Here is a 14,790-nt window from a genome sequence, read left to right on the forward strand (position 1 = left end):
TTGACCAAACAAGTGGCTGAACTTCATGGTTTACAGGCAGATTTCCTTATCTCTCTTTTTCAAGAGACATATAAGTCTTGATTGCTGGAGTTATTATAAAGCAAGGAATAATAACAAGGTGGAGGGAGGGATGGGAAGACACTTCAAGACAAATACCCTGTAGATGCCATTTTAGAAAGCAAATATTGTACCTTCTTGTAGCACAAGAACAAAAGGGGTTTGTTTGTTTGTTTGTTTGAGGAGCTGATAAAATATACATGTGCTAGTAATAGCAAGAGGTCTTCCCACAACAAAACATGCTTATAAAACACATTGAGCTTGAGGTCAGTCTCATGCTGCACAGAAATCTCTCTGATTGTTCCTGTAGAATAAAAACATCACAACTTCCATGCCAAAGAGACTCAAAATAACAAGTATCTTCTTTTAAAGCTAGTTTTAAAAGACCTGGACATTCTTGACTGATTTAATACTGTTTGCCTAAGTAATGCAAACTTGTCATTCCTGTTTGAAACCTTCACCTTATTTTAACTCAATTCCATTTATAATAATTTATGAAGTATCTGTGTTATTTCCAGCTCTCTTGGTTTGTGAAGAGCATTTCTTGGATAGTCTTTTTTTCCCCCTTTTTTTTTTCTCAGTACAGATCTGAAAAGAATGAGCTAACTTCACAGTTTTATGAATAGGGTTCATAAGACCAAAGTTTAATGTTGATTAAAGGAAAAAAAATTGAAGTCTTTGTGAAACAGCAAAGAAATGACAGCTTTAAGGCCATGATTCCATTGTGCAGGTCAATCAAATGAAAAAGTTACTTTATATTTTTTGGTTGCAAGCTAAAGCAAATGTCTGTATAGTTATAACTTTGGAAAAACAAAATAATGATGCAGACATTCTTTTTAGCTCGTCATATTAGGCAGTTTCTGTTTGGCTTCCAATTTCCCCTCAAAGTACTAAGAATAGATATTTAATCCATAATTGAAAAGAAAAATGTGTCAGGAAAAGATATATATGGTAACTATTCAAGATACATGTATTTTAACATGTACTCATTTGTCTAAATTAAAGCATAGCTTCAGAAGTGACATGACAAAACAATGTACTTTAATGGAAAATCCTTCATAGAAAGCACGTTGAAAAGCTTCAGATACATAGATGTGCATGATAAAATGATGGTGCACTGCTTGTTCTCCAGTGATCAAGAGGTTAACCTTAATTCATCTTTTCCCCTCCCTTAAACAGGTTCTGTGAGGAGGGCTGCAAATTAGTGCCTGGAAGACACAGCAAGGAGATTAGCTTTAGGGAGGAAAGGACTCCCCACTCCCAACGCCTAGGAACCTCACCTGGAGAGTGCATTTTCTTTTCTACTTAAGCTAACGTATTATACCTTCTTGTCATGAGTGTTATTCCTTGAGGAAGGTCCTCTCCGGCTCTATCTTGCAATCTGCTTAATCATTCTAAGTGTGTGGTAGAAGAGAAAAGAGCAATCAGGCCATACAAGATGGAGCCAGAAAAACACTTAGGCTTTGGCCAGAAACAGGTGTCCCAGTATGGTACATCATATGGGACTCCTTCACTCACCAATGGGAAGAAGGGTTCCAGTGTTTCCTCTTGTTCACACTGGCCTGAGGAAGAGCTACAGCATTGCCCGTTGTTTCCTAAGATACCCACAAGGTATACAACATAAATACTGGCATCCATATGATGCTGTCTGATGATATTCATTGGGCAAACACAAACTACACGTTACTAACACTGAGAAATCACAATGCTGCTTTTTCCCCACGGGGGCAAAGAAGACATCTTTGCAAACTTCAAGCATCTACAACTGATCTATTGTTGAAATTAACAGGTGAAATGAGGGAAACTTTACCAGTAATGAGAAAAATACAGAAATTATTCTATAGGGAATCAATCTTTTGCTTCACAAACTGAAATAAAATTGAGGTATTTTGTTGGTTTGCATATCCAAAACTATCATCAAAACTATTTTTAAACAGCTTAAAACATGCAGTAGAAGAAAATGTGTACAAATAGAATCACTTTTTCACAGTACAGAGTGATCGTCAGAGAGTAATTTTCTATATCTAGTATAAAAGAGGCATTAGCCCAATGCAGAATTTCCCATTGTGATTAGCCTTTGCCAGTGCAATGTTGTATATATTCTGAGGAAGCTTGTGATGGATGGCTTGTTTCCTCTAGCTTCTGTGGAATTCCCAAGGATTGCAAACAAGGGGATATATACAGCTTTCCACAGTATCTCCATCACAGGTAGGTATTTGCTGTAATTGCCAGGAGATGATGGTCTATGGTTTCTGGGTGGGAAGAAGGGTCGGTGTCATTCATTACAAATGGAAAGAGTTGTTGCTCAGCAAGCCCTCGAACCCACCAGAGTAATGATCTCAGTATGCCATGATACAGCCCTCCTGGGTTAACAGTAAAGGTGAAGTTCCACGTCTACACTGCTCCTTTCCTACTCCACTCTGTCACTCTATCTCTAGGTGATACTCAGGTGGCGCCTTCTAGAGCACATTTAGAGGTAATCTTTGTGAATTTTGCCCCTTTTCTCCTTGTTTTGCATCATTGACACAACCGTCCTCACCATAGGATCTTCAGAAAACTCTCAAGATTCTGTGCCACTACTGTGCTGAGGGAGTTAGGAGGCAAAGCAGTGTCACCCCTTACCTTTTTTAGTCCCTGGGGATTCGTGACTGTTTAGCATGACTCGACTGGATTATCATCTTCAGAGAGCTGTACTGAAGGGTTTGTGAGGACAAAACTCTGCCAACTTCTACAAGGACCTCTGAAGTCTTGTGAGACTGGGGATTAGTCTTTTCTGCAGGGGACTTTGAGGTTCCTAACAATGTTCTTGGGGCTAGCATTCATCTATGTTGTGGCTGGTATCTTTCAAATGATAAATTTGTTATGGCCTACAGTACCTTCACCTCCTTCAATTAGTTCAGCTGGATCTGATGGGACTCAACACTGAACATAACACTTGATGAAGAAGGTTATGAGTAGTCACTGTCCTGCCTCATAGTTCTGCAGTCTGAGTGTATCAAGCTTCCCTAATAAAACCTTGGCAGCACTTTTGATGAGAACTGAAAGACTTCATCTGGCCATTAACAAAACCTGATGCAGCTCTTAAATTATTCTCTGCAAGTGACATGTTTCCTTTTTCTTGCAGGTATCAGAGATTTGAAAAAGCATTTCTTCTAGCTGTTGACATAGGTGCTCGGGACCTGTTCATGGTGAGTCATTTCTGGAGACAGAGGTTGTTATCAGGATGTCACCTGTCAGCTTTTGTCCACATTAAAATGGATCCGTGTCATTTGGAGTCTTAGACACATACTGAAAACAGAACTATTCTACCTGGTTTGCCCTTTGCCATCACAAAACTCATCAGTAGGAGTTGAGTATCTTTAGAGTCATTGACATTTTCCCTAGCATGGCCTAAAGGCTATTCTTTATTTTCCGGGAATTAATGTATATCTTTTTGAACTTTCCCCTTCTTCATCTGTCCTGATGTGGGTGAATGTCATTTTTCACTCTAATAAGCTTATATATTTCTAATCCATTCCTTTAAGAAGTACAACTGCTGAGTCCGGGACACAAGAGCTGGCCATATCCTGGGGATCCTGAATGCTCTTAGTTTGTCTCTTAGGGTTTTGTGAAAAGTGACAAATTATGAACGCTTCTACAGGTACTTTTAAAACAACAAAGCTCAGCAGCATCAACACAAGGGTTTTTACATTTCATGCACTCTCTGCCCCCTCCCATTTAATTAGCTACAAAAGTAAAATTAACCAGCTCTTAAAAGGTCCTCTGTGTGAGCTCTGCAGGAGGCTCTTGTTTTATAAGATCTTGCACCACAATGTCACAGTGAGGTCAGATGGACAAAGCCAATCGTGCTTTCCTAGTCTCTCAGCATGTTGCTGCTCCACAGCTGATTTCATTGTTTTCAAAGAAACAATAGAAGAGGGGCTTGTTGAAAAAAAGGCCCTTTGAACGATTCGTTTGCTTGACTCTTTTGCATAATGAAGACATTCTGTTGTTTAAATTAAGCTTTGACACTAGATGTTAATATCATTTATCCCATTAAGTCACTTGCCCTGCTAGTTCAATCTTGATATTTAAATTGTATGTTAAATTACACAATTAAATCCTGCTTTTATGGGTTATGAAAATTCCCTTCTAATTATATAAAAAGTTGTGTGAACCTTTTGATGTTTTTTTCACAGCTCTAATCATCTGGCTTGTTCCATCTAATTAGAAAGATGTGAATACTGCGATAAACTTTTCTAAGTATGCATCAAAAGAATGTGGTGGAAATGTCAGACTTTTAGGAAATTCATTACATGTTTTATGTTTACTCTCCTCAATTTTTCCTCTTTTTAGCTCATCTCTTTCCTTTTTTTATGTAATGTAATTTCTTCAGTACAAATTTTATACCTAATCAAGCTAAGCACTGCTGCAGCCCCATATAAGATGTAGGCTTTAACATGTCTGTGGCACGTTACAGCTTTTTGTCAGAGGCTCGCCCACCATACAGATAATAAATTCTCCCTGAGTAATGTCAGCAATTCTGGCAGAACAAATGACCCAGCATTTGGCCTGCCATCTCAAGAGCCCTCTGCCATATGGCTGAGAGTATTTCCTACGTGATCTTTTTCCTTCCCTCCTCTGACAGGAGGACTGAGGGAGCATCTCTGCCGCAGCGTGGGAAACACAAGTGTTGGGTCAAGAGATGGGTCCAAAGCTGCTAACAAGAGAGAGGGACTGTCAGTACCTGGCACCACAAGTAGTAGCATGTCCTCCTTTCAACAAAAAGCTTCTCCAACTTTCTTCAAGAGGAGTTTCTGTGTTCACCGAGAAATGAGCTCCGTCCTTTCCTACTCTTCTTTGTTTTCTCTTTCTTCTCTCAACACCTACTGTCCATTTCTCATCTCACCAATGCTCTTAAACATAAATATATATTTCCACGTAGTTCCTGCTGGCTTACATTACTGTGAGATCAAAACCAGTTATATATTGTCCTTGTTCTGCTTGCATTATCTTTGAGATTCCTCGTAGTTTCCCCTAAATTATGCAATAAGCAGCACATACACCTGCGTCTTCGCATCCTCTGTTAACTCTCTGCCTCTTCTGGGGAAATGTCCTTTTGCTAATTCATCTCCTAAGTAAGGTACTAATGAACAAACTTTACAATAAGTTAACAATGGCACTGCTGCAAGACTACTAAGTACAGGACTCAAGAAGTTTAAAGGTTCACAGGTCATAAAAAGTATTTATTTGTGCCATGGTGATTGCTAAGGAATTGGGCTTCATTGCACTAAATACTGAGAGTTAGATAATCTGTTCCCTGGAAGCTTACAGTCCTCCTAGGTATTAGTATAACAATACTATTGCTAAGCAAGGTTTGTGCATCCTTCACTTCTGCTTAACACTGAATCATTTGTATATATTGTTTATATAGGTCAAAATGCAATTAATAACATACAACTTGACTTTACCTGTATTTAAAGCATTTTTAATTGTGTGCAGTATGAATAACTAATATATCGGTCAATTATTTGTACTGTTGTTTTACAGACCAACAAATCCATTTATACAACCTCAGATGGCTCTAGGAGTCATGCCACCTTATTCCTAGTCAATTTAATGGGATTTCAGAAAGAAATAGTAGACTAAAGAAAGATACCTGATGACATAAGCAAAATGAGAAAAAAAATATTAAAGGGGAACAGAGAAGAATAAAAAAGGAAAGGATAGAGAGGAGCAGATACAGCAGAGGCAGAGGAGGATCCAAATGTTGAATACCCATCTTCTGAGACTTCTAAGGAAATGTCATGTGTCTTGGAGAATTTATCCTGAGCATCAATTTCACCAAACAGGGCTCTGCAGCAATCCTGTTATTTGTTTTGAGATTGCAAAGAAGTTTAGAGAATGCTATATGAGAGCTAATTTTTTTCATAGAAAAAAAAAAAAAAAAAGGCTTAAAAGTTAGTCCTGTAGCTATAGCGTCACTAGTATGATGCCATAGCAAGACATAATATGCACTGCTGTGTCTCTTCATAAGCTTTACCCTCACGTCACATCTAAGTCCATCAATTATTATCATCTCCTACAAAGTTCAATAAAAAATAAAACTGAAAAGGACATAATATCATGAACAACAGCTACATTTATTGGACAGTGACTGATCCAATCTGTGACAGAAAAGATCAAGCAATAGAAGGGTTGTTAGCTTGAAATCCTTTTGTAGTATGCTCCAGCTCTCAGCTGCTGAAAATTCAAAAGGCCATCCCACGTACCAAAGGTAGAAAAAAAATGCAAGGAAAAGACACTTTAATAAAACTGTCAGATCTTGGGTGATACACTGATGAGGAAAGTGCATGTTTCGAAGAAACGTTGGAATTTTGCCCAGAAATATCCTGTAGACAAATGCGCATCAGTGTTTCAAATGACTTCTGCTCACCAAGGGCCAGCTCTGTGAGTCACAAAGATGAGGGTAAAAAGGAAGTAGTCCAAAAAGTAATCAAACTGTTAAATGATAAAATACAGCCCTTTCAGCAAACTCCCGATAAGCAGCTGGAAATTGTTTTTATTGTCACCATTGTTTTTGAAAGTTACACGTGATCTTTGGACTGATAAATTCATAGATAATTGTGTGAATAAATCTGTAATGAATATTCAGCTAATTTAATTATTTTTTTTCTGTCATTCTTTAAGGCAACCTCTAATCCAGTGTTTCTTCTTTCTCTTTTATTTATTTTCTAGTTTTATTCTTCTCAGAGAGTTATAAATTTTTAGAAAATCCAATTTTGCTGGGTTATTTGAATAAGGAACACCTAAATTTGATCTGAAATTGTGTAATTAGGAGTTTTTATATATGTAATCTTTTCTTTCTAAAGCTTATTTAGAGATAGAGAGAAGAGCTACTCTTTTTTTAAAATTATTTATTTATTTTTATTATTTTTAATTCTTTATGACAGCAACTTGAGGAACCACGATGAAAGCCACTTATCAGCCTACTGCTATATCTTTATTTCTTCCAAAGCTCCTGTTAGGGATGGATACGTAGCATCTTTACATTTCTCTACTCAAAACAGAAAATGCGGGCAAAAACAAGACCTGAAAGTAACAGATGTTTTGATACACACAGCATGTACAGCCTCTTAACTGAAAGAACCTTGCCATTTTCTGCAGTTGTTTCCATCCCCTCACCAAGTTTATTATTTAAAATTGCATTGAAGGGTACAATGCTTCTCTTAAACTACAAGACAGTCATTAAGCATAGTCAGAATGCATCTTAAATTATCAAACACAATCTGCCTATACATTCAAATCTTTGTAAGTTCAGACTTGTTCAAGAGCCCTTAGGTTTTCTATTGTTATCTAAATAAGCTGACAATATCTACTGAAATAAGCTGACAATATCTACTGTTTAATCTTCATAGAAATCATACCTTGCTACTCAGGCCCTTTTTCTCCTGACAACCATGTTAGACCTACAGAGAGAGGAAGTCCAGAGTTTGCAACAAGTTCCTAACTCGTTACTTTGCTCCAAGACACTGGCACATTTTTTAAGTCACACCTGTGTTTGTAATTACAAGATGTTGCCATCTCCTGCAGACTGTTTGGATTTTCCAAGTCAATACCAGGTTTTCTTGCCTAACAGTCTCAGTTTTGCTAACGTTCTCAGTTTGCTTATTTTAAAAATGTTTTATTTAAATGAATGGATAATAAAAGCAGCATCTTTTTCTCCTAACACTTATTACTTTCACTTTTAAAATATAACTTCTCTTTCTAGAAGAAGGTCACTTTTTCCTGTAAGAGCTTCTGTCATATTGATGAAAGTGGCGGTAAATTCACACCTGAAATCTTCTGCATTAATGAGACTATAGTTGCTTTTATGGTATGCAGAGGTCAATATTTCCAGCAAATACTCCTTTCCTTTTTAAATTCCTTCATGCAGATAGATTGCAGAACAATGGCCAAGAATTACTTAAATCTTTGGATATTGGCATCTTCAGCAAAGAAATGGAGAAAAAAAAACTTTGCCAACTATTCTTGGGTTTCCCTCACTTCATATGTCTCAGTTCATGCACAGAGCAGCCTGTGGCCATGACACCAAAGGAGAAGGGGGTTAATTGTCCTTTATTAATGGTCAAGGATGAAACTTTACTTCAAGGGCCAAATCCAAGGCCAGTGAAGCTGTAATTTGTCAGCGAGAATACATTCTCCCACAAATTGTGCTGTGTGTAGTATGGGTAGTTTCCACCTCAAAGGTTAACTCACAATAAAAATCCTTGCAATTCAGCATGTAATGATACACCTCTGCTGTAGCCCTCTGATTTTTAACCCTAGATTAAGGACTAGAGCCAGAGTATCCGCAACTCTTCATGCTAGGCAACAGCATTTTTGGAAAGCCCCTTGTGGTCCAAGAGTGACTCAGGGATCATGTAACCTCTGTGGGTGTTAAAACCACTGAGCAACTGCTGTTGTTCTTATTACTTCCACTACCATCACAAGGAGGACCACCATCACTTTACTCCAAGAACAGTAAGTGTAGCGTGACAACCTCCAAACAAAAACTAGTCCCAGAAGATCTTTACCCCAAAACTCCTGTACTAGGTGGAAACCTTAGCACACTTCAAATAGGTGCTGTCAGCCAGAAGACTTCCTGTACTTCAGATCTGGTTAACACAGAGCCACCACCTATCAACCCTCTTTTTATTCATGTTACACCAACAGAAGTTACCTTAAAAGCAGACAGATTGGTTTCTTTCATACACTGAGTCAATGGCTTCACTTTTATCAGCGTATGATTGGTCAGTGTTTTATTCATTGCTGTATTCAACAGCACAAGTAAGATAATACATTTGCATTGGGAGGGAATTAAAATGTAATGGTAAGTTCATCAGTTCCATCTGTGTTTGTGATCTAAATAATAAAAGAGCCTCTTTCTTTCAAAATCCCTTTTGTTACCTGTATGAGATTCATTTTAGATTAATCTTTTTTTTTTTTTTTTCTCTTTTATTTCCAAAGGACATCCATTACCTTGCACTAGATAAGGGTGAATTGGCACTAGCTGAAGTGGCAAAGGAAAAGGCTAATGACATTGATGCAGAATCAATAACTACTAGAATTGGTAAGAATTAATGGTATTTAAAAAGCCCTTTTTGTTTTAATCAATACTTGTCCTGTACAACACCGTGTTGTATTTGTAAGGGGGTTATTGTTTCGATTGTGTTAATTCTTTGAAAGCGAGACAGTATTTTTATTCATAACTAAAGAGAGAGGCTTATAAAAACATAGCTTTGCCTTTCAGTACCCACGTGAGGATTGTGTCAATGCAATAGTTACAAAGCAAAAGGAATTATACTATGGCTATGTAGAAAAGTTAAGACTATACAGACTGAGCTGAGTGCAAGAGGTAAGGGACTGAATCTGAAAATCTTTGTTCCCACCAATGTTAAAGGCCAGGTATGGCAATCTCATTCACTTCTAAATATTTGCTTGTGCACACTGTGCCAATAGTTGGAGTCACATCCCGAATGCTTTGGCAGCATTTGGATGAAACCTTTACTGATGTGAACAGAGGCTCAGATCCTGGATTTAAAGTAACAGCAGTGGGATTCTTGCTGTTCATAAGGAATATTGATGCATAAATTGCAGGGTTGGAGTGATAGCTCAAACACAGACCACTTTTCAGGCATGGAAACTCATAGCTCATTCACTTTCTCCTTGTGTTTCCTCTGAATTGTCATGAAGAGATGTATTCAAATATGTAGACCATTCTGATTTTGGGCCTATAGCACAAACCAAGAAGAAGGGGTCTAAGTCCAGGTAGCTGACTTTCAGCAGAGGAAAGGTAGACAAAAAGGGAGAAAAAAATCAAGCATCTCCTGAACTCTTTTCTTCAGAGTCTTTCATTTTCAAGTTTAAGTCACTTTGAGCGTTTCTTACACCATAACTGGACTTTTGGGCGAGCCCTTTCACCATTAGAATTGTCAAAATTTACATTTGTTTAGGTCATCTGTTACTGGGCACTCTTTAAAGTGTACAGTTACATCTCCCTTGCTTTCTCTTCTCTGACTTCTTAGGTAGTTGTCCTCTGCACCTAATATAACTAAGATACCAAGGACTTGTATCTGTTCATTATCTATTCTCTTACACTCAATCCAGAAAATTTAAACCTTAATCTGTGTCTTCATTTAATTCCTTGAAAACTAGTGCTATTACTAGATTTCTGCAGTTAGGCAATTTTTAAGTTTACTGAGAGCTTTATATAGTATTATAGACATATATGCAAATGGAGGAATAGGGAAGAAACCTAAAGTGATCACAAATTTCTTACTTGCAGATCAGATATAATACACATTACTACAGTTATAAATGTGCAGGCACACAGTCTTCCCCTCCTTCAGAGCAGCCCTACAGTTACCTCTGTAATGACCCATAAGCATAAATTATTAAAGTAGTTTTATATGATAAAGTCTTTAAAATGTTCTCATTTGCTGAATAATTAATTATCAGAATGATTTAAAGTACTTTTCAATGCCTCTGGGACAAACTGTCACTGAGATTCAGTCTATAAACGGTAATGAATTTGCATCCATTTCATTTTATATGAAAATAAACAGGAATCTCCCATGAGTTCGTTTCACTGCAGATTGGATCTCATCTTAAACATGTGAAATCTCAGCCACAGGTTTTGTTTTATTATACTTTAATTCAAAGCCCTTTCTTGATAATGTTTTTATTTCGTAAACTGTTGTTAGCAAAAAAGGTGTTAAGAGTCATGAACTTTGTGGACTCAGTGAAAACAAAAGATAACAAGTGCTTTATATGTAAAATACTATATTTATCTAATATTTTGAGAGGGGGATTTAGAGAGCTGGAAGTTTTAAAATGCAGTTTCAAACAAGTCTCTGTCCCCTAACCATCCCCTAAACCCAGTCCTCTTCATCTAGTCCCTGGTCCCGGGGGCTTTCAGCCACTCAGTTCACCAATGGTCACACTTCCCAGATCAAACCTAGATTTTGAGCACCTACTTCAGGCTTCTACAAGAAGGCAGCAACCTACGCAAACAGGCAGCAAGGTGCAATCAGTGCTACTGATCCCAAGTTATACTGAACCCCTCCTTAGATAGTATCTGGCCTCTCTACAGCATATTTCATATGTATGTTGCAGTGTAATATTTGGTTCTTAATAGTACAAATGTGAGCTGTTCTCATATATCAACATCTAATGATGTTTCCTGAGCTAGCCCATCCCCAAAACTCAGCTTAACACTACTTGAAAATAACATGAGTCAGTGCTCCTGGCTGATTCCCAAGCCCTTGAAAATGCTCCATCTTGCCCCAGATATATTTAATTTGTCAAGATATTTTTGTGTACAGGGCTCACTTCAAACATAATATATTTCAAACTCAGACTTTTGGAAAAGTTTCAAGCTCCTACAAATAATGTAGAACTACAATATAATTTCAGCTGAAATTTATAAATGTCATCCAGAGTTCTATAATTGTTAGTAGATTCCTCAGATATATTACATCAAAATTTGTATCAACATAAACTAAAAATAGATTGATTATTTTATACCTTTCTGAATTTTAGCTCTTCTCAGTTCCTCACGTGATTGCAGTTTGCTATACACTGTTTTGAAGAAGCTGCCTTCAAAGCTAAGAATGTCTGGGTACATGTGGTAAAAACACCTGTAGGCCTTCAGAGCATAGTAGTTTGGTGAGAATATTGCGAAGCAAGATGAAGTGTCACGTGAGTTTGCTGCTATTCCCTGCTATGGTTTTGGCAGAATCAGATATTTTGTTCAACTGATTAAAATCTTTTAAGGAAAATTATAAGATTTTACATTTGACAGCTTGTGGAAACGCATCTTGAGGCATGAGAAGATTGAAGTAATGGTACCGTACATCTCAGAAACTGTATTAGCTGTCTTCTCTTTCCTCACTCACATTTGATCCACAGACCTGTGCCCATAGATATTGTAGTTTCCTCTGCCAAAGATTTTCTGTTATTTCTGTAGTAGATCTGCAAGTTCCTTAATGAGGTCAGAGAGTTCTCATTTAGCCTGCCCTAAAATGTGTGCTTGCACCTCGTTTCACTTGATGAAAACAGAGAGGACCTTCCTCGATATTGACTATATTTGTAGGCTACTAATAAATTCTGTTTATGGGTGTAATCTTGCATATACACTCCTGGAACAACATTGTATGTAAAACTCGAGTTGCAAAGAACAGACATGGCACAGCCTGTTAAGAAATGCCATAGCTAATAATAATCACAGAGGTGAAGAACTCAGCCTTTCAGACATCATTGCTCAATGAATATCCGATGAAGAGCATATGTAGTCAGTGTCAGAAAGTTTCCCAAGGCCAACTTCCAACAAATTACATTAGGGCCTGGAAAGATGATTTTAACCTTCAAATCAATAGCTTTTATCCAAAAGGGATTCATGTTATGACAAGACAGATAACTGCTGCATAACTGAAAGGCAACTTGGGAAACCTTGTATTTCTACTTAAAATTAAATTCAGAATATTAGGAACACTAATGTTTAGGAAACATTTCTAACAGAGGTAACTTTGAAACGTTGAGATAATTGCATTGTTCTGAAACGCTAGATGGGACTAACATTGTGGTTGTTCAGTAATGTTTCATAAAAGCACTTGAGGTTTTTCCACTTAAAATAGAATTTTGAAACATGTATGGAAATATTTCATCATGTTTGCAAGTGGAATAGGAAATCTTACAGTTCTTACAGAGACTGAGGTCTAGTTTCCCTCACTGTTCATAAAATGACATTCAAAATGTAGGGGCCCTAAATGTTTCACCTTACTGGCAAGGAATGTCACCAGTTGGAAAAGTGGAGAATTTATTAATTTCTTCTTAGTTTCGTGGTAGTATTTTACACTGAATGGCTTATATGTTCTTAGTGATAATTAAAAACACATGCTGGTGTGTTTTGTCTTCCATACAGTGTGTCTGAGATACCAGTCTGGTCTTGCATACAGTCACTTATAATTTACTCAGTTCTTCCTCTATTCCTAACGGTCCCGGTGATCCTACCTGCATTTCAAGACCATGTTTAGAATTGTCCTCCTGTTTTTGTAACCTTGTCTGGCCATGCATTAGCCTAGTTGATAACATTTGTTCCTCTTCTGATCCATAGTGACTCCTTTCATCTATCAAGTGATAAACTTCTTCTTCATGTGCCCTCTCTGACACCAATGACAAAGCCTTCTTCATTTCCTACTTTTCGTTGGCACACGCATCTTTTCTCTTGCTGTCAAGTTTCAAGTTCATTGAGAATCTTAGCCCTTTATTTCATGGCATGATTTTTATTTCACTGCATAGCATGTTTGTGGCATGCTTAAAAGCTATTACACAAGACGCAGACAAACTGTGATCTGGAAAGACTCGGGGAACACTTGTTTCTGCTACAGTTTTTTTGAGCTCTGCTCCTTTCAGTGTAAGTGTTAGAGCTCCTATTTATTTATTTAGATTTTCAGTTTAAGTCAATCAAGACCTCTGGAATCAAATCCTTTGCTTTTATTTTTTCTAATAATGTGACTTTTTCCCCAGAGAGCCGGAAAACATTTTTAATGAAAAATGGTTTTTAAGTATGATTGACAGTTAACCTATGCTAAGAAATTAGTTTCCACAAGCACTTTTTTAATTTTGTGCCACACAAGATGAATGTCTTTGAAGATCCATGGTAATTTGAAATTATTTAACTGTGCTCACGTGCACACTCTCTTGCACATATCAAGCCACACAGAGCATTTGATACAGAGCCCACTAAGCACAATGAAAAAATTTCTACCATTTTCAGTGGGCTTTGAATGGAGATTTCAGCAAGTAACAAGTTCATGTGTAAGCCTGGCATTAACAGAACTCCTGCCCTCTACAAAAGAAATGACAAAGAACCTTGTCTGGAAGGATGGTCTACTTGATGTAGACTGTTTGAGTCCCCTGGTTTCAAGAGTGGCTAGTGGCATCCAGCACTTGTGTCATGGAAGCCTGTTGCAGCGGTAGTTCTGAGTTCACAGCCTAGCATACCTCCTCACGGGGAGTGTAACAGTATATTCCCAGATAACTAAGTGGATCTGCTGAATCTTTTTCTTTATTCTGATCTTTAGTTTTTGTCAATTACATTTTTAATTTTCCAACTAGTAGTGAGGATTTTACTCTTATCAAGAGGTTACAGGCACTAATTGCTCCCTTCCTTGTGTTCTTTTCGAGAAGTGGAGTTGTTTGTTTTACTTAAGGTCTATAGTAATGCCAAACTGTTTTTGGCTCCACCTCACCTCACCTCTCCACTTGCTTGTGTCATGATGTCAGTTTTGATCTATACCTTCCCACTGCTAGACAGCTTTGCCTAAAGACATAATCCTCAGCCCCTAATAATTATAAGTACATCAAAGGCTAGCTGGTTTGCTTAGCTGCAGAGGTCTACACAAAGATCTGTGTATCTTCACTTGAAAGAGATTTATAGTTTTGTGTCAAGCTTTAGAATAATCATGGCATTTCATTTTTTTCCCTTCTTTATTGTGACATATTCTTGCTCACTACAGAACCTGATTTAAAAAACGCCACTATATGCCTGAAATGAAGACACTATTCTCCTTAATATTTTAATTTTAATGATCCTCAGATTTTTTAATATCTGTCAGCAGTAAAATTATGCCCTATGTAGTATGAAGAAGTCTTACCAAGAAGCCATAGATTAACCATTTTTTGCCTTCATTTTAAATGTTGTGTTGAGTA

General features: G+C 37.3%; 1 protein-coding gene across 6 annotated transcripts in view; it reads left to right on the top strand.

Annotated features, from left to right (window-relative positions):
* Positions 1-14,790, top strand: part of WDPCP (WD repeat containing planar cell polarity effector) — a 161,315-nt gene that overhangs the window by 110,449 nt on the left and 36,076 nt on the right. For all 6 annotated transcript variants that reach the window (XM_026844249.1, XM_026844250.1, XM_026844248.1 and 3 more), the window contains 2 exons: positions 3,182-3,245; positions 9,046-9,148. In XM_026844249.1, the coding sequence (XP_026700050.1) occupies positions 3,182-3,245; positions 9,046-9,148 (167 nt within the window). The remainder of the gene's footprint in view (positions 1-3,181; positions 3,246-9,045; positions 9,149-14,790) is intronic.

The sequence above is a fragment of the Athene cunicularia genome, assembly GCF_003259725.1.
Source record: "Athene cunicularia isolate RWA chromosome 3 unlocalized genomic scaffold, athCun1 chr3_part1, whole genome shotgun sequence".
Classification (NCBI taxonomy): Eukaryota; Metazoa; Chordata; class Aves; order Strigiformes; family Strigidae; genus Athene; species Athene cunicularia.